Source organism: Microcaecilia unicolor, chromosome 3 (assembly GCF_901765095.1).
Source record: "Microcaecilia unicolor chromosome 3, aMicUni1.1, whole genome shotgun sequence".
NCBI classification, from domain to species: domain Eukaryota; kingdom Metazoa; phylum Chordata; class Amphibia; order Gymnophiona; family Siphonopidae; genus Microcaecilia; species Microcaecilia unicolor.
The window spans coordinates 391035133-391055935 of NC_044033.1; the positions used below are offsets into that span (position 1 = coordinate 391035133).

The window sequence follows — 20803 nt, forward strand, 5'->3', positions numbered from 1 at the left end:
TGGCTATTATGCTCTTAATAATTGCTTCACTCTACCTAGAAAGTAGCCTCCGATTTCAAGGCACGCCTCCGCACCGAGCACTCCTTCATTAACCTAGGGGTTAATGAAGCTTTCTTTTTCTCTCCGATATCGGAATCATTTCATTACAATTATGTTTGGCTTGGCCATAATATCATGCAAGCTTACTTAGTTGGTACTATAAGCAGAGGAAGTAAATGTAAATTAAATGAAGAAAAATGAAAACAGGCCAGGAAACAATTTACCGTAAAATGTGCAAAAAAAAATCAGAAGCGAAGGCTTGTAATAGTATTATTTCCGGTGTGAGATCTCAGATGACGTTTGGGGTGAGTGAGGCTGCAAGTTACACTAGGTGATCCCCATAGTAAGTGAAGGAGTGGAACGCCGGTACTACCTGAATACTACTGAGCAACAGGACAACCTCATGTTTTGTGCCTACTGATGGACTTTTACTTATGCACTCTACCTCTGCTTTTGGCTGTTTGGCCACACCTTATTACTGCACTGGACATTTGTGCCTTATCCAGTTTTACTGTTTACTAACAAGACAAGTTTGCTGTTTACTAATGTACAGACAGAATGCAGGGCTATTAGATATATAGCTTGTAACAGTAGTTTGCAAGGCCTATACAAGACCAGCTTGCACGTAGCAACGCCATCTGAATAGGCGACCTTGGAGGGTGCTGACACCCCCCTGCATTCCTGAGCCGCACCTTATCTCCTGTGCTAGAAAGGAGCATTGTGTGTGTACAGAATAAGCTGCTAAGTTTCGTTTTTCTTGCCAGTATCATTTCAGTGTTATGACGTGTGTACGTACTGGGACTACAATTTTGTACTGTAAGAACTACAAATGTTTACTGCGCATGACAGGTATGACGTGTAAGGGGCCAAATGCGCAGGCCCAGTAGGGAAGTATAAATGTAAGCGTCAGATGATTTATGACACACAGTGTCCCGAGGCTACTCGGTGCTGTTCACTTGCTAGCAATAAAGTTGCCTTGTTTGGAACCAAAATTTGCCTTTCGTCTCCTGATTTCCCACCTGTTTCATTGGCGACCCAGATGGGACAGAAGTAGAAAGGGGAATCGGATTATATTCTTCCCCTCCCCCACTGCGGTCGGATCGGGTCATCGACCCCCACCTGAGAAGGTGGTGAGTGGCCACCGCTGATTTCAGCGTCCATCTCCCGGAGGAGGGCCGATCCACTCCGCCTGACTGTAGAGGGGGCTGTGTGGTTCCGACAAGGCACCTTTTTCCATTTCAGAGAGAAGCGTACGACGGCGCAGCCTGCGACCCCGGCGGACAGGCGAGTATACTCTACGTAGTGTCTGGCCCAGTAAGGACCGAAGAAGAGGCGTGATCACCCTCTTTTAGCCAGTGACTAATACGGACTATTGGTATCCGACTAGGTCCCGAAACTCACTAGGCTCCGACGACGAAACCGAGCGGCGAACGGGAGGGTTTCTTGTGGCGTATGAAAGTGTGTGAATGGGCTTGCAGTTCCAGGCCGGGCGACCGCGTCCTGGTCAGGCCGAGTGTTGACCCTTCTGTGTCTGGTGGAACGAGACCCCTTACTCCTCCACCTCCCCTTTCCCCCTTTTGTCCGTCACCTGTCCTTTGGCACTCAGGTTAGGATGGGCGGGGGTGGGTCCTCACCGTTAGATTTAATGACGGAACACTTTAGCGAAGTGTTCGACCTAGATAAATGTAGCAGGGCCGGGATGATACAGAGATGTCAATTTATGTGGCCAGGGCTAGGAATTGCTGGATGGCCCCCGGAAGGGTCATTCGAGTATGAAAAAGTGGCGGCGGTCATGAATATTGTTATAATTGAGGGAAACCCAGGCTGTCCCGAGGACATTCCATACATAGAAGCGTGGTTGGATGTAGTCCGGGATCCGCCGGCTTGGGCCCAACGGAAGGTAGAAAAGGCCGCCCTTATGTTGGTAAAGCAGAGAAAAGGCCGGAAAACCAAACTTAGAACCCTGCCGACCCATGCCTTCGCTCTCCAAAGCTCGGCAACCGCTGCCGTCCCGAAGGCCGCAGGGACCGCCCCCATACGGCCTACCGCCCCTAGCACTGAAGCCACTGAGACCACGCCCCCTGCTACCAGAGTCAAGGCAGGAACTACGCCCAGTACCACCAACACACTTTCTAGAAAAAAACCCCCAAAGAAAACCGCAGGGAAAGTTCAGGGTTCGGCCGAGAAGAAGCCTCCAAAAGCCCCGATACTTGCTACGGCGGAGGCATACGAAGACGACATTGCGCCGCCGCCCTATGCTCCTATGTACCCTGACCTTACGGGCCTAGCAGAAGGCCCCGCTGACGCCGAGACTTCCGGGTCAGAGTCGGATGCCGGGGAGACGTCCCGCCCAGCCTCACCTGAGTCACCTGGCCTCGCAACCACACGGAAGAGTAAACGGGTTGTGAAGAACATTACTCGGTTCCCCCAATCGAGTCCGCAACAGGCCCAGGCCCTTCCGTCCAACCGAAAAGGGGGAACCTCCCACTTATTCCCAGTTCGACAGTCCACCACCTATACCCCTAACCCGGCGGAAGGGGGGGGCCAGCCCATCGAATCAACAGTTTATAGCCACGTTCCCTTCTCAAGTGCCGATTTGTATAACTGGAAATTCCATGGGCCGTCCTACGACCAGAAACCCGAGCAGCTGATAGAGCTGGTGGAAGGCATTATATACAGCTATAATCCAACTTGGGCAGACCTTAGGCAGTTGAGCGCCCACATCCTGACCTCTGAAGAACGCCGCCTTTTACAACAAAATATGGAGCAAGCCATCCGGGATGCGAATCCGGCCCATGCCAATTTACAGAACCTAATAGAAACGGAGGCGCCCATCGCTGCCCCTACGTGGGACTACCGAACCGCCGAAGGCCAAACCTTTATCCGCCGATACCAGCAGGCGTACCTGGCCGCCTTAAAGAAGGGGAAGCAGAAGGTTACCAACATGGGAAAAATCCACAGTGTAGTCCAACAAAAGGACGAGAGTCCAGGGGACTTCCTTGAACGACTTATGGAAGCATTCAGAAGGCACAGCCCGATAAATCCCGAAGACCCCAAGAACCTCCCAACCGTGGTTATGAGTTTTGTTAGCCAGTCAGCACCGGATATACGAAGAAAGCTACAGAGAACGGAGGGGTTCGAAGGGATGAGCCTAAGCCAACTGAAAGCTATAGCTGATCGCGTATTCGGATATCGCGACCAGGAGGAGAAGGTGGAGGCCCGGAAGGAATCGACCAGACGGATGCGGGAGAAGGCAGATGTGTTGGCCACGGTGCTGGAAGAACGAATGAGGTCTAGACCAAAGGGGAGGGGCAGGAGAACAAGAGGAACGCGGTCCCCCATAGGGCGTAACCAGTGTGCAAATTGCCGACAAGAAGGACACTGGTGGGCTGATTGTCCAGAGGAGATACGGGACAACCCGAGAGAAGAGGAATCATGGGACCGGCAGAGAGAGGAGGAGACCGGCGACCGCACGGGGGCCCCTAGGCGAGGCCGTGGAAGGGGCCGAAGAGAGAGAGGACGGGATGACCGGAGGGAATGGCAGATGGCTGTGGACGCTACCCGAGACAGCACAGCATGAAGAAACCGGGAGGGCAGAGTCCCCACTGACCCTCTGGTGGAAATTCGGGTGGGGACAGAATCTATGAAGGCCTTACTAGACACGGGGGCCCAGCGATCTGTTATCACCACTGCCATAGCCCCAGCCACGAAAGAAACTATACCAATTGTGGGAGCCTCCGGGAAATCCCTTGCGGCCCCCCTCCTCAAAGAGCGCCAAGTCCAGATCGGAGGGACGATGGTGTCCCATCAGTTCATACACATCCCTGGATGCCCGGTCCCCTTGATTGGTCGAGACCTACTCTGTAAGCTCCAGGCCACCTTGAAGTTCAAGACTACGGGTGAAGTGGAAGCTCGCTTTGAAGATCGGCCAGTGACACTTATCTGTCCAGTAAGAGAAGAATGGAGACTACACGTTCCCCCAACTGTAGGACCCGGCGACTGCCGTTACGACCAGAACACCCCTTTCGCCCAGCAGAGGCGAGCCATAATGGATGAAGTGCCTGATGTATGGGCAGAATTGAACCCCGGCGGACTGGCCGTTAACGCTATCCCCATCTGGATTGAGCTCAAACCAAATGCTCAAGTTGTCAACCAAGGACAATACCACATCCCCTATGCAGCCCGGCATAGTATGCATACACATCTACAGAAACTCCTTCAACAGGGAGTCCTTAAACCAATCAGATCCGCATGGAACACCCCATTGTTGCCCGTTAAGAAACCAGGAACATCCGAGTACAGACCCGTCCAGGACCTGAGGAAAGTCAACAACCAGGTAGCCGACATAGTTGCCCTCGTACCAAATCCATACTCCATCCTAGCCCAAGTGCCATCTCAGACCAAGTGGTACAGTGTCATTGATTTGAAGGACGCCTTCTTCTCCATCCCTCTTGCTGTCGACAGCCAAAAGTTGTTTGCCTTCACGTGGGAAGACTTGCAGACGGGAACCAAGCAGCAATATACATGGACCCGTCTTCCCCAGGGGTTCAAGAACTCGCCTACCCTCTTCGGCGACCAACTCGCCCAGGACCTGAAGACGTATCAGGACGAGTATGGGCCGGTCGTCCAATACGTGGATGACCTGTTGGTGGCCCGTGAAACGTACACCGAATGTGCTGAAGCTACACTCTACCTCTTGAAGACCCTGGAAGCCCAGGGGTACCGGGCCAGTCGCAAGAAGGCGCAGATATGCGAGATCGAAGTCGAGTATCTGGGGTTTCGCCTCCGAGAAGGAACCCGAAGGCTCGGTATCCCCCGAACCCAAGCTATTCGCAACCAACCCACTCCTGCAAACAAGAAGGAATTACGGGCACTCCTCGGAGCCGCTGGATATTGCCGCATTTGGATCATCAATTTTGCTATCCTGACCCACAGTTTGTATGCCAAGCTGAAGGGGCCTGAACTCGAGGGCCAGGATCTCCAGTGGGAGAAAAGCGAACTGAAAGCCCTTCAGGACCTTAAGGATGCCCTTGCGGCTCCACCAGCGCTCGGACTGCCAGATGTGACTAAGCCGTTCCACTTGTTCATCGACGAAAAGAAGGGATTGGCACTTGGAGTCCTCACCCAACTGGTCGGTACCTGGCAACGCCCTGTAGCATACCTCTCCAAGAGCATGGACAACGTGGCACGAGGATGGCCGGGCTGCCTACGAAGCATTGCGGCTGCTTGTCTCCTGATACACGAGGCCAATAAACTCACATTCGGCCAAACACTTTTTGTGACCACACCCCACACCATCCGCGGCCTACTCGAGAGCCACGGACCCAGATGGATGACCAACTCCCGATTGGTCAAATACCAAGCCCTCCTGTGCGAAAATCCGGAGGTGCGGATCCTGGACACGACCAACCTCAATCCTGCCACCCTCCTTCCGGCCCCTGAACCACCACTCCACGACTGTGAAGAGGTAATGGCCACTGTGCACTCGAGCAGACCTGACCTGAAGGATCAACCCTGGCAAGGGGGCATCACCCTTTTTACCGATGGAAGCAGCCAGGTGATAGAGGGAATTCGAAGAGCTGGCTATGCGGTGGTATCTGAGGACCATGTGATCGAGGCTATGGCTCTGACACCCGGAACATCAGCCCAGAAAGCGGAGCTAATCGCCCTCACCAGAGCCTTCCTGTGGGCTGAAGGAAAAGTTGTCAACATTTACACCGACTCCAAATACGCTTTCCTCACCCTCCAGGTGCACGGAGCCTTGTACAAGGAGAGGGGATTTCTGACAGCTGAAGGGAAAGGACTTGCAAATGCCGCTGAGATCTGCCAATTACTCGAGTCGGTATGGAAGCCGAAGAAGGTGGCTGTGATGCACTGCAGGGCCCACACTGGAAGAACGGACCCTATCGCCCGGGGAAATCAGCGGGCAGACGACGCTGCAAAAAGGGCAAGTCAGCTCCCCTACTCCTCTCACCCTCCTGACCCCGTACTCGTCGTCCAGCTCCCTACGGAGACCCCTATTTACACCCCCCAAGAAACGGAATGGGCCCAACAAGAGGGTCTACAGTCACGCAATGGCTGGTGGATACTACAGGATGGGCGCATATGGATACCCGAAGCCTTGGCCTGGACGGTGGCCAAGGAGGCTCACGACCGCACCCACCTGGGAAGGGACGCCCTGGGGCGCTTACTTGAGAAGACCTACTACATCAACAAACTATCCCTGTGGACCAAAAACGCTTCCAGCCGATGCGCGACTTGTGCCCGGAACAACCCTCGAACGGGGCCCGGCCCTATGCCAGGACATGTTCTCCGAGGCACCAGCCCTTTCCACGTGTGCCAGATTGACTTCACACACATGCCCCCGGCGCGCGGCTACAAAGCTATCCTCGTCGCCGTGTGTACCTACACCGGATGGATTGAAGCCCAGCCTACTAGAACGGAAATGGCTAAAGAAGTTACCTCCCTACTGCTTCATCAAATCCTACCCAGATACGGCCTCCCCAAGCAAATAAACTCTGACAACGGCCCCGCCTTCGCTAGTGAAGTAACACAACAACTCAGTACAAGGCTGGGTCTCGATTGGAAGTTGCATTGTGCCTGGAGACCCCAAAGCAGTGGAGTAGTGGAGAGGGCTAACCGATCCCTGAAGAACCAGCTAGCCAAGCTATGCCAAGAAGCAAAAGCCAAGTGGCCCGACCTGCTTCCACTGGCCTTGCTGCATCTTAGGTGTACCCCCAAGGCTACCGGCCTTACTCCCTACGAGATGATGTATGCTAGGCCACCACCACTACCCTCCTTTCCCGACTCCTTGCAGATACAGGGTGAGAGTTCCTTAGTGAAACAGATGAGAGCCTTACACCAGGTAGTGCAAGACATCCAGCAGTACACTGAAAGAGTAGCTCCCTTGGTCCTCACCAATCCTACGCACAGGTTCAGGGTGGGAGACGAGGTCTGGGTAAAAGAGTGGGATGAATCTGACTGCCTAAAGCCAAAATGGAAGGGGCCCTCCCTTGTTCTCCTAACGACCTCCACCGCTGTTAAAATTGCAGGAAGCCCAGTGTGGATACATTGGACCCGATTGAAGCCTGCTGCTCCCACTAGCAGCACCCTGAAGCGTTGGACTGCGCACCAACATCCTGACGCTCCATTACGGCTGACTCTAAGAAAGACGTGAACCACCAGATTCATGCCTGCCCAGCAACAGGAACTCAGTTTCTGGACCCACTGCGTTTTTGGCTCTCTCTTTATCGCAGCCTTCATCGTGGGCCTCATTATCTTCTTGCTGCAAAAGCTCGGATACCTCCCACCACATATATAATGCTGACCATCTTCCTTCTCCTGTGTGCAGTTCCGAGCTATCATCCTGCCACCCTGAGCCTGAATTGCACTGAATGTTTGCGCCTCGTGCGCCACCGTATAGAGGGAGGATATCACCTAGTCACTACCCTCATTCACCAGACGCAGCCCCCGGAAGGCGATTGCCAGTTTCTCCCGACTTGTGCCCTCATCACTCCGAATGGCCTCCAACAGTTCCACAGATGCCTCCAAGGAAATCTCACTATCTGCCACAGCCCTACCAAACCAAGATACTACAATGTCACCCTCAGCGTAGGACTCCCTGCGTATGTGGCCGGACCTCCGGGAGTCGAGGGAGATGGCATTCTGTATTACATTAATTCTACTCGTATCCTTGTCGGTGGCATCCAAACTGTAGCAACCCTCACCTTCGACGTCTGTGCCGCCATGGACAAGCACCCTTGGTCTCGCAAGTGTGGTAGCCAGAGTTGGCGAGAGGCATACGTTAAGGACCACAAGTATGTCTGCCCCTTCAGTCCAGACATGAGATGCTGCTCCCCGTGGGTGTGGCTCCCATGCGCCGGCGACACTCGAGCCTCGGGCTGGGACCGAGTATGTGCTTATACGGGAGGAGGATATGCCGGATGCGCCGGCCTGGGCGAATTTCGTCGAGGTTCTGGTAACTATGTGTCCCTCGACTGGCCCATCCGAGGACACGACATGCCCTGGAGAGGAACGTGGGGCCTCGGCATTGACGGCGGAGGAATGGATCCGTTGACATATATTACCATATATCAGAGTCTCGAAACGAAGCCTCCTACGCACTACCAGACTACTGTTGTCGGCTACCAAGACGTATTTGATGAAATTGCTCGTGCTGAGCAGACCGAGACTAAATTCCCCATTTCCCCAGAAGCCCGAAATATGTTCCTCAATTTGGCTGAAAACATCGCCCTCTCCCTCGGAATTGCCAACTGTTTCGTCTGTGGAGGCACCGACATGGGTGAACAATGGCCCTGGGAAGCGAGAGAGATCCGACAACACACATGGGATGCACTCAACACCACTAACATTACCTTTCCCCAACGGCCGAAGCCGTACGAATGGGCCCTGAGAACAAATATCATAGGTACCCTCTGCGCTAGTCGAGCGCCATCGAAGCGTTACTCTGTACCAGTGGGAGACTCTGCTTGTACGGGGGTTCTTCAGTATAATGGCAGCCGGACGACCTGGTGGCAAACGGACAACCTGCCCGCCCCGGAGCCTATCTGGACAGAACCCACCTTGAACACGACATGGACATACGGAGGGAACGCCTCCCTCAAGTGGGTAGCCCCGGCGGGCTACTACTATATCTGCGGACGCAGGGCCTATGAACAACTCCCGACCCGCTGGTACGGTACCTGCCTCTTGGGCACGGTCCGACCTAGTTTTTTCCTTCTGCCCATACAAGTCGGCGAAACTTTGGGAATCCCCCTATACGTGGAAAAGGGGCCTGATAACCCTACCCGACGAAAACGGTCTTTCCCAATCATCAAGCCCAAAGTCCAGATTGGAGACTGGAAGGACAACGAGTGGCCGCCTGAACGAATCATTCACTACTATGGACCGGCCACATGGGCTGAAGATGGTACATACGGGTACCGCACCCCTATCTACATGCTGAATCGCATTATTCGCCTACAGGCCGTACTCGAAATCCTTACTAACGATTCTGCCCTGGCCCTCAATATCCTAGCTCGACAGAACACTAAGCTCATTACCGCCGTCTACCAAAATCGCTTGGCTCTTGACTACCTCTTAGCCCAGGAGGGCGGGGTGTGTGGCAAGTTTAACCTCAGTAATTGCTGCTTACAGATTGATGACCAGAGCCATGTCATCAGGGAGATAACTGACCGGATGGTCAAACTAGCCCACGTCCCCGTCCAGACCTGGAACAGTGCGTGGGATTGGACTTCCTCCCTCACCAGCTGGCTCCCAACCTCCGGGAGCCTGCAAGGCCTCCTCGTCATGGGTGGCCTGTTCTTGCTGTCTTGCCTAATAATACCTTTGTCTCTCCCCTTAGTTTTCAGGTGTCTCCGCTCCACCATGGAAAGCATCGCTGACCGCCGTGCTGCTGCCCAACTTATGGCTCTCCAGATGTACTCCCCCATTCCCCAGTCTGATGAAGCTGACGATGAAGCACCTTGTGGCTGATGTGCACTTTGAACCCCCTGAGTCACTCAATGGGCCATCACCCTTGTGCCAGCAAAAGACCGGCTACAAAGGGGGGGGGATTCCACTAGGGGCCCTCCGTCTCAACCCCGGCGAAACAACCAACGGCTGCGCAAGGGCTTAGGGCTCGCTTGTTGCCTCCCTCGCTAACTATCCTTGTCCTTTCTTTCCGTTTCAGGGTTCATGGAGGTGATACTCTCCACCAGAATGGATGTTCAAGTATCAAAAGGGGGGAATGAAGGAGTGGAACGCCGGTACTACCTGAATACTACTGAGCAACAGGACAACCTCATGTTTTGTGCCTACTGATGGACTTTTACTTATGCACTCTACCTCTGCTTTTGGCTGTTTGGCCACACCTTATTACTGCACTGGACATTTGTGCCTTATCCAGTTTTACTGTTTACTAACAAGACAAGTTTGCTGTTTACTAATGTACAGACAGAATGCAGGGCTATTAGATATATAGCTTGTAACAGTAGTTTGCAAGGCCTATACAAGACCAGCTTGCACGTAGCAACGCCATCTGAATAGGCGACCTTGGAGGGTGCTGACACCCCCCTGCATTCCTGAGCCGCACCTTATCTCCTGTGCTAGAAAGGAGCATTGTGTGTGTACAGAATAAGCTGCTAAGTTTCGTTTTTCTTGCCAGTATCATTTCAGTGTTATGACGTGTGTACGTACTGGGACTACAATTTTGTACTGTAAGAACTACAAATGTTTACTGCGCATGACAGGTATGACGTGTAAGGGGCCAAATGCGCAGGCCCAGTAGGGAAGTATAAATGTAAGCGTCAGATGATTTATGACACACAGTGTCCCGAGGCTACTCGGTGCTGTTCACTTGCTAGCAATAAAGTTGCCTTGTTTGGAACCAAAATTTGCCTTTCGTCTCCTGATTTCCCACCTGTTTCATAAGGAACTGGTTTCTTTTCCTAATCACCTTAAGTAGAGGAGTGTATTAAGTTATGTCCAATAAAAAAGGTATCATCTTATTTTCTTTTCCATGTTTTATTTTGTTTGATTTCTATTGATTTTCCTAATCACTGAATTATATCTATGACCTTAGTACAAAAGCACACAGTCAACGGATGCAGACCGGTCTTCCTCGGAATCCACCACTCGTTCTGCATCACCATGCGGATTTTGCAAACACAGCACCTGCATAGGGCTCTGCCCCTTCATTTCTATGCCATCTTTTTTTTATCATTTTCTCTTTTGAACAGTGCATTTTCTCACCTTTATTTCCAGCATCAGCTGCAGCAGAAATCCTTAGATGGTGAGTTTGCGCCGTTCCCATGGCAGCAGATCTCGCTGTGCCAAGGCCCCAGCTTCAAACCTTCAGCCTGCCTGAGCCTACGGGAACGACTGGACCTCTCCTCCGCCCCCTACCGGCGTCTCCCGCTTCCAGGGCAACCAGAATCTTCACGTTCCATTGGTTGGAAAAAATCCCAAATCCCGCCCCCTACGATCTTCACCTTCCCTCTTTAATGTCATTACAAAGCAAAGGATAAGGAGCTACTGGTAAAATAGGTTGCAGGTTGGGGGAATACCTAGGTTCGTTGGTGTTAAGATGGAAAGCTTTTATTTTTTAGTGCTAAATTCCGAGGTGGGCTCTAGCTGCTTTGGGTGGGAGGTGTTTGCTCCCCTCCACCCCAGGAGAGTCTCATTGTTGCAGTGCTGTATCGCGACTTGTGGGTGCGCTCGGGTTCGGTAGTAGGCGGGGCCTAAGAGGGAGACCGGTAGCTAGCCTAAGCGTTACCAGTGGGGCAGATTTCCAACCAAACTGAGCTAATTAGTTTTGAAGGCTGACGGGTTGCGTTTTTTGGGGGGCGCTATTTACTATTCTTGAGTGTTTCTGCTGCCTCTCTGAAAAATTCCAAGCGTCTGTCTCTGAGTTTCAAGCCTCTTTCTAGTGCTGCGTCTCTCGCTGTCTTCCAAGCCTCGTTCTGGTATGCCAATAGCTTCTGTCAGGGCGTTCTAGCCTTCCTCTGACCGCGCGTCCCCACCTACTTCTCTTAGGTGATCGCGCCCCTTTCAGAAGCAGCGTTTGTAAGTAAGAAAATTGTTCGTATATTTGCAAATTAAATAATTCAGTGAGGTAGAGAAAACGAGATGCAAGAATGAACAGACCGCTGTTGCTCTGGGATGCACACTGATTTGGAAAGGCTTCTCGCATATCTGGTGAGTGAGGTTAGATGCAGGTTGTTCACTACGTTCACCAGGGTGGCAGTGTTGTTTATAACACAGGGGCTCGCTTTTAAAGACCCTAACATTTGGGTTTTATTGCGTGTGGTAGTGATGAAGGCGGTGTTGCTTTGGTCTAAAGTAATTTATACTTTTGGTTACTCGTTTTATGTTGTTATGGAAATGCTTTGTGCATCTGTTCCAAATCGCGTTTAATGAGTTTTGTTTTAATGTGACAAGGTTGTTAATATTTCCAAAAATGTGGAGAGCTAATAATTAAGTTTCTACTGGTGGGGGTGGGAGTTATGGGGGACCAAGCTTTTAAATCTTTAAATGCTAACAAGTAGAATGTTTAACTGATCACAGGGCACCAGCATGACATTCAGACAGTTCAGTTAGTGTTAATTTCTTAATTTTATTTCTTATAATGGTGCCTCTTCTACAGCAATAAACTTACATTAAAGCAGTGCTCTGATATTTGACTTATTAACTGCTTTTATGAAGGGATTCACCCAAGATGATGTACATATGGATTACAATTTTGGCAGTGTATGGTTTCCTAATGCAAGTAATTACAGTTTTCCCTTTCCCTTCCCCCAGTTCACAGGGCCTGGGGGGACGACGACTATTACTACTACTATTTAACATTTCTAAAGCGCTACTGTTCCTTAACAGTTTTCCACCATTATACACTAAGGAGACGACAGCCCGAAACCTTACCGCATGCAGCTCTTGGGGGCACTCCGACTCATGCCTATTACCTGACAAAACTGGCTAATGTAGCACAATAAAGAAGTTGGTTTATTATCACGATGATAGTAAGCTTTTTACCATTTTGGGTTTTTTGGCGTTAAAATTGTTGGGCTCATAGAAGCCAACTTTTCAAAATTATTGGGGGGTGCTAAGCCCAATAGAAATAACCCCTCCCTAGACACATACAAGGAATTTTCTCAGTATTGGGGGTGCTCAAGCACCCACAGTGTCGGCTCCAATGGTTGGGCTAGAAACATTTTCATTGGCGACCCGCCTCGCTGTTCTATAGCCGAGACTTACTAAGCCCTTTGCAGCGCTGCCTCCGCCTCCTCTCTTTCGCTGTTCTGGAGCCCTTCCTCGCCGCTGTTTCCGTGAGTATTGAGAGATCGCCGTGGTGGTGGTGCACAGTTGTGGCGTGTTCTCTCGAATCCCTCTGCTGTCTGAGATTTGTGGGGGGGTGGAATCGTGTGCGATCCCCTAGGTCGGGTTTAGCAGGTTGTTCTGGGCCAGCTGTGTATGCTGTACCACGTGAAGCGCATTTATCTTACTGGGAAGAGGCCCCCACCCCTCCCCGAGCACCGCGGTGAAAGGAGAGCAGTGGGAATAATCCTACGCCTGGAGCTTGGCGTTTACGAGCCGCAGAAGGATATCCCACCGTTCCAAAATGATTGGGGGATGTCAAACACAATATAGGAGTTGCCTCATAGCATTGGGGGTGCTCAATACTTACAGAGCTGGCTCTTATGGCCGGCGTAAAGAAGCAGCTGTTGTTCTGCTACGTTCTCTCACAATGAAATGGCAGCGTGGTGGGGAGCAATTGGCACTTTTGTCTGGGAATGACATTTTGGCCGCTCCAGATTTGCCAGTCTTTGGTAAACATGCGAGAGGAGAAATACGGGTTTTGTACGGTTGACGGCCTTCTTTGGCTTAAATTCTCTCTTCTGAGTTGACAGAGCGGAAATAGCGTTATTTAACTTGCAAGGGAGGCAGCTGTTGTGTATTTAAATAAAAGAATTAGGGAGCCCTAAAATGTCCTAATCACGAAGTCCTTTCTTTTGGGCCGTCCAAGCCATATTACTGTCCTAGTGCATTGTGTATGCTGTTCTAATTTTTTTACTCCTTCTATTTAAGCTTAATACAGGATTTTGTTATTGTATGAAATCACAGATTGTGCTGGAGCAAAATGTTTGCTGTATTTTATTTTCACTTGGGTTGTCATTGATTTTATAATTTCTTAAGGTGGGGCAGGTATTGAGATTGGGTTAACATCTTCAGTGTTTATATATAATTTTATTTTGCATAAGACTGGGAAAGGAACAAAAGTGTGCATGAGCTAGTACATGTTAGATTTTATATTAAACTGAAAATGTGAATTTAGTGCTGAGCGCAATTTGTGAACCGAGTGTTTGAGGACCATGGAAAGACAAAAAATAAACTTGTACACAATTCTTTTGTATAACTTTTTAAAATGTATACGTTAACAAACATCAGCCTGGTCTTTTTATCATAGGTGCTAGTACTATGAGTGCAATATTTTCTGCTTACAGTTATTTACTTTTAATTTGGGATGTTTTCCTTTAAATATATAAATTTGGATAATAAAGCATGTCTTATTAATAATTTTACTAAGAGCAATTTGCTGTTTGGGATTTGAGACAGTGCTGCAGTTTTTGCTTGCTGTTGTCTTTTTATTGTTATATCTTCTCCCACTCCCCTGTAAAAGCTGCATGAAGTCCAAACCTTTACTGTTGATTTGTGCAACAAATTCAGACAGCAGTGCTGTGGGGATTTTAGTTGAATGTACTTTCAGAATAGTTACTTTAATATAACGTATCAATGAAATGTATTTTTTTTTCTTTTTCTTTAAAAGAAAACAGGCAGTAACCCAACTGATGAACCAGAAGAATGGGGTCTGTTTGGGAATGTGGTTAATCCAGTGCAAAACATAATGAAATGGAACTTGAAATACAAGGACAAAAGACAAGAAAATGTTTTGTTTTTTTTGTGGACCTGCAAACAAAGCTAAGTTGTCAGATGTGGCTGACAAAGCTGGACTGGCCCAAAGGCCTTTTAGAGCTTTGAAGTTTTAAGGAGACGCAATCACTGTGATGGACTTCAAAGCAGTGGCCACAGGTGCATAACCTCTGAGACCAGTACAGTGAGTAATAAAAAGAGTTCAGCCTGCATGTTGGATTTGTAAACATGGCTTCCAGCTGGATATTTGGCTGTTTCTGGCTCCTGGCTGTCTTTGCATGGTGTACACATGGACATAGTCTGTTTGCTTGTGAGCCTATCACACTGAGGATGTGTCAGGATCTACCTTACAATACCACGTTCATGCCTAATCTCCTGAATCACTATGACCAGCAAACTGCTGCTTTAGCTATGGAGGTAAGAAATACCTTCTTTTTCTTTATAAACACAAGTAGGGAAAACGTGCAAAAGCACAACATTGGGTATGCTTTCCAACATAGATGATTTATTTTTTTTTAAAAGCTGAGACTTTGAGGGAATATGTGGGTTTATGATCAAATATCGAGATATAAATATGTAAGGGTGGGGAAGGGGTGTATGTGAATTTGTGGATGGCAGGGGAATATGGGTGTGTGACCATGGATGTGGGGGCTTAGAAAGTAGTATTTGTAGAGAGAGGTGGGTGGATGTATTATAAGGATGAGGGGTGTAGATGACAGGTGTACAGAGAGGGCTTTGGGTATGTGGGGGAGGGTATTATAACATTTGTAACCACATAAACATACTGCCAATAACAGTAGTGGTTCATAGCAGTTTCCACCATAACATCCGTAAAATTATTACATAAATACACAATGCAATTATTATGACTTCTTGCATCTGTCTTGTGTGTCTTCCACCCTTGTTGGTCTCATGGGTCAACTCTTTGTGACCAATTGATTTCCAGCTCAGTGATATCAGCTCGTCTGTCTTGGCCTTCATGAGCCTCTTCTCATTTCCAGTTCATGGCTTACCTTGATATGAGTAGTATACCTGTTCTTTGTAGGTGCCAAAACGAGCTAAGTTACCGTTGCAGTACTATTTTACTGACTGGTGGCCGATTAGTTTTGTCTTGTATCGCTTCAATTTTAACCTTTTTCTTGCCATTTAAAATGACACAGGATTCATCTTAAGCTGCATGAATCAAAACTGTTTTCTCTGTAGGAGTATAAATTTGTAAAAATTCATTTTTAAAAAACCCTCTCAAAGTACAACACTTTTACAGAACAGGAGCATAGCCACGGGTGGGTCTGGGCCTATCCAGCAGCAGTGCACCCTTGCCATTGTCCCACTCTTTTTTTTTTTTTTTTTAATGTCCCTTGGCGCCTGTGTAAAGGGTCACTGGCAGCATGTAAGGGTCACTGCTGCTTGCTGACCTGAAAGCCTTCCCTCTGCAATTCTTACACGCTGTCAGTGACCCTTTGAAAGATGCTGCATGGGGGTGGGGTAGGAGAGAGGAAGAACTGTTGGCTATTGGGGTGGGAGGGAGAGAAGGAGAAATGCTGCACGGATGGGGGGGGGGGGGTAGGAGAGAGGGAACATTTGGTGGACATGGGAGTGGAGGGATAATTGTTGGACATGAGACAGAGATGCTGCAAGGGGGATGAGGATAATTGTTGGATGAGGGGAGAGAAGGAGAGATGCTGCACAGGAGGGGTGAAGGATGAGAGGAAGGGAGAGATGGTGCCCAGGGGAGAGAGGGAAGAGGAAGAAATGATGGCAGAGGGGAGGGAGAGATGCAGAGGGGAGAGAGATGTTGGGTTGTAAGGGATGTGGAGAGATGAAAGAGGAAAAAAAAGGAATGATGTTAGACATGAGGGTTCAGGAGAGGGAAGGAGAGAGACTGCACAGGAAGGGGGAAGAAGGAGGGAGATGCTGGATCCAGGGGCAAAAGGGAGCGAGGGAGAGATGCTGGCCCCTGGGGGAGCAGAAAAGGAAAGATGAAGGGACAGGAAAGATGCTTGGAGGGTGGGGAGAGGAAGCAGCTGCTGGGCTAGAAAGGTGGAGAGAGGAAGACACTGGGAATGATGGAACCATGTAGGAGAGGCCAAATGAGGTGGCAAGGAAATAAACAAGATGAGGATAGTGATTACAGGGGATAGAAATATGATAATGGGGAGTAGATTGAAGATGGAAAGCTGGGGAAAGAGTGAGGTGGACAATGGAAGAGTTGTTGGGTGAAAAAAGAAGATGGAAATCTGATAGGTATCTGAAAAGTAAAAAGAAGGAAAGATGTTAGAGAGTGAAATTTGAGTGGATAGAGTGCAGAAGAGAAAAAAAGAGAGGAAAGAGCTAAAATGGAAAGACCAATATGTCGGAGACAAGTGTAAACAGGGAATGGAAAGAGAGGAGAAAAGACAAATGGACAGCAGCTGCTTGAAGGAGAATTAGCAGAAAGATAGGGAATTGGAAAACAGAAACTAAAACTAATATGATGAAAAAATAAAATGACTAAACAAAAGGTAGAAAAGGCATTTTATTTTGAGTTTATTAACTGAAGTATGTTAGCTTGAGAAAAGTGCATAGTGGATGTTTGTGTTCAGTAGAAAAGGAAATACATTTGTTTTTATTTCTCCACTGTTGCAGTACATGCTGATGTTCTCAGTTCAATTTTTGTCTACATATTTTTTATTCCTAATTTGTGATCCCTTGTTCTGTATTTGGTGAGGGTCTGTCTGTGTGATTCTAATGGCAGGTAGGGAGATTGAAGAGGAGGCGGGGGAGGGGGGGCTTCTTTTCTGCCCTGGGCCCTAGCATGTCTTACCACCAGTCCTGACCCTTGCTGTACCCGGTGGGGATCTCCAAACCCCATCAGTGGAGGACCTCCTCTGAAGGCAGCCAAAAACTCCCTTCTACTAAGCTTGGCAGATGGCGTCAACGTCCTTGAACCACCAATAACTAAGCACACGTGGGGTGCTAGCATCGGTGGCTCAAGGAGTTGCTGCTGCCTCCCAAGCTTGGTAAAAGGGAGTTCTGGCCATCCTCGGAGCAAGTCTTCAGCTGACAGAGCTTGAGGATCCTCATGAGTTAAAGCATATTTTGAGTTGAGAGGTGCCGGTGGGAGGAGGAATGGGACGGGGGCAGAGAGAAAACTTTGTGCCCATCCACTTTGGGCTCAGGCCCACACAAAATTGGATGTCTGGCTTCGCCACTGCTACAGAAATTAGCGAGAAGAAATGTTTAAAAAATCAAACACAAAATCCACAGTAAATAAGAGAGCCAAGTCCAAGACTCAAGGGAAAAAATACTTAACAATAAAGAGAGAAGTGACTACTCTTAGGCGTCTAAGACCATGATCATTTATTAACTTGGTTAGGAACTTAGGGAGGAGGTCTTCCCATCTCTCTCAACTCCCCCCCCCCTCCCCCCGTTAGAAATGCTAACACTTGCACTGGATCAAAGAATGCATATTTGGCAGGTAGAACCACAAACCTTTGAGCATTGACCCCCCCCCCAATGGATAGTGCAGTTGGTCTTGTCAATTAATGTTTCGATACATTGTTTCTTCAGTCCTTTTAGTTTTTACAGGGATAGCCAATCCCCCAATTTCCTTCTTTTTTTTTTTTTTATCCAGGTTTGGGACTGGCACCATCTAATTTTGTATCTATTGGTGATGGGAGTTACACAATTCATTAAGGAAAATAAAAGCAAAAATCTCATCCCTTCATCTCTGAATATCGGACTTGGGAATTGTGAGGGAGGTGGTTTTGAAGGTGCCTTTTGATACTGTCAATCACAGATGCAGTGCTAAATACTGTATCTGAGACTCTCTGTTCTGAGTGACCTTGTATTGGAAGAAGTTGACCTGCTGGTTTTTTTGCTCTGCTCTTCTTTGGTTTTGCAGCGATTGAAAGCCCCTGACACAGCCCTTGTGGGCAAAACACAGTCTGTGTCGGGCGATTATTTTATAATAAAAGTTTCAACTATACCACCGATTGATCTGCTCTTTTCTGCCTCCATATTCATTGTGGATATCTTGAAAACCCAGGGTTCTTCTAGGACCAGGTTTGGAACCACTGATCTAAGGCTTAACATGGTGGCTTGGAGACATATTTTCTAAGGACTTACAAAGTTATATACCTATGGAACTTTGTAAGCCTAAGTGCTTTGAAAATGAGCCCCTTGGTGTCTTAGACGTCACTAATACAAAAGCACCAATCACCATCCACCTTCCAATTTTGAAAACAAGTGTTTAAAAAAAAAAAAAAAAAAAAACCTTTTTCTGCTGTTTTTCTAAAGACATTTTCTATCTTATATAAAGAAGACTTACAATTCTATGGGCACATTGAAACTATTGGGTTTAAAAAAGATTCGGAAAAGTTCTGGAGGTTGTCCATAAACTGCTATTAAGGCAGACATGAGGAAAACCATTACTTATCCTTGGGATCTGCTCTTTGGGATTCTGCCAGATACTTGTGACCCAGTTGGAAGCATCAGTCTGATCCGGTATGGCAGTTCTTATGTTAGGTTCAAAACCTCAACATAAATGAACATAATTCAGTGTTAAATCCTAAAGCATTAAACATTCTTTTTCACATTTTGTTAAGCAGTATTTGGGCCATACCTCTCTGGTCATATTGGAATGAATTTTAGAAACCTTACACACTGTTTTACATGTCTAAATCTGTTTATATGTGTATGTTGGCCTATATGTTTAAGTAGTGATTACAGGTATAGGTGGCAGCATACAGGGAAGGTAAGGGTGTTTGTTTTGGATGGCCCTTCAAAGTACGTATGTACTGTGTATTTTAGAATGGCAGTATTCACTTACAACAGCGTTTATAATCTATATTTATTCCTGCTTAAAGTTAGACATATCCCCTTGCAAACATCTCATTTGTACCTGAGGTTTGAAGAAGTTCTTGAGGGAGGAATCTTTGTGGATTTCAAACCTACCTCCTTGGGGAGAAAGTTTTGGAGGTTGACTTCCTAATTAGCCACTCTTGTATGCGGAGGCTTTCACAATCTGCCATGTTATACACGTAAATAGCAAAATGTGTCTCTTAAACATGTATAAGTGATGCTACACAGTTTTTGAATGTGTTCATTTATAAAATGCCTTTTTCTGTTCTGCATCATGCCATATATAAATACTTTTTTGGCAGTGCTTTTATACATTTTCTAGAAGACTCAGCACTTTTTCGAAGTATGCATTTCCTCACCTAGATGACCTATACAAATTTAGCATCATGTGTTTAGGCTCTGTGGGATTTTTATTTTAAATTTATTAGATGCTAGCCAGCTGTGTCCAGATGCACCATATGTTATAACGTTTTGTAAATCTATGTGCTTTTGAAAATTAGCATCAAAATTTCCAAGTTGATTGGTTGGTTAGTTATAAATTATTTCAGCATTACTCTGTTTAAAAGTATTGGAACTGTAACTTTAGACAGCATCCAAAGCAAATCCATTCTTTTGTTTCTGTGGTACCAGTCACTGAATATTTACTTGCACTAAGGTGGGAAGGATGAGGAAGCAAACTGACTTGTTCTCTCAAGAGACATAGCAAATAAATTCCTGGCACTGGAATCCGACCTTCCTCTTTTCAGACAAAGCACAGCAGGAATACTAATGAATTATTGAGGTTTGTTGTATTATAGAAAGGAGTGTAGTGAAAGACTCCTCATTCTTTGGAGGGAGGTGGGGGTGATTATATCCTGCAGCTTGCCTGAATAAGTTATTCTTTGCACCAGTGACTGGCCACTACCAATTATTCCACCTTAGGTGGCTGGCTACAGAGCATTCTCTTATAGAGATAAAAGCACGGACAGTTAAATCTCATCCGCCCTAAGTGAACTGCCGGACGGAAGAAAGATTTTGAATTTGAATTGTCGGCACAGTGGGTTGCATGGGAAATAGCACTATAGAAGTATTTTACTCATGAGAGATTTTATTTGGCTGAGAAGAGAGGGGATTTTAGGAAACACCATTGGGAGCGATTTGGAGGGTAGCATTTCTTATTATATAGCAGTTAAGTTAGCTGGAGCCTTGTCCATATACTCCAAACTACAGAACAAAGCTACTAGGAGCTGTCCAGCCTTTGTAGCAGGCATGAGCTAGAGAGATGAGTATCCTTAAGTATGAAAGTATTCAACACACCCTTTATCTCCCTGCAGCACAACATTATTGCTGGCACAGTAGAAGAGAGGGAGCAACTGTTGTAGCACTGTGCCAGCGGACAAATGTTGCTGTAGAATACACATACCATCTCTCTATAATTCAGCTGACATTTTAATTTGTGGCTTTGGTTCTGGAGTCCTGATTCAAAGAAGGGGTGATGTCAATTCTGAATAAAATG

At 47.8% G+C, this 20803-nt stretch overlaps 2 protein-coding genes across 4 annotated transcripts in view; one reads left to right on the top strand and one right to left on the bottom strand.

Annotated features, from left to right (window-relative positions):
• Positions 1-10885, bottom strand: part of FBXO16 (F-box protein 16) — a 144591-nt gene extending 133706 nt beyond the window's left edge. For both annotated transcript variants that reach the window (XM_030198701.1, XM_030198702.1), the window contains exon 1: positions 10792-10885. The gene's annotated coding sequence lies outside the window, so the exon portion shown is untranslated. The remainder of the gene's footprint in view (positions 1-10791) is intronic.
• A 691-nt stretch (positions 10886-11576) lies between these two features.
• FZD3 (frizzled class receptor 3) overlaps positions 11577-20803 on the top strand; it is an 87340-nt gene continuing 78113 nt past the window's right edge. Inside the window, exons 1-2 of one of the 2 annotated variants that reach the window (XM_030198700.1) lie at positions 11577-11604; positions 14363-14883. In XM_030198700.1, the coding sequence (XP_030054560.1) occupies positions 14695-14883 (189 nt within the window). In that variant the 5' untranslated portion in view covers positions 11577-11604; positions 14363-14694. Of the gene's footprint in view, positions 11605-11653; positions 11737-14362; positions 14884-20803 lie in introns of those variants that run through there. The other variant, XM_030198699.1, reaches the window with a different exon arrangement.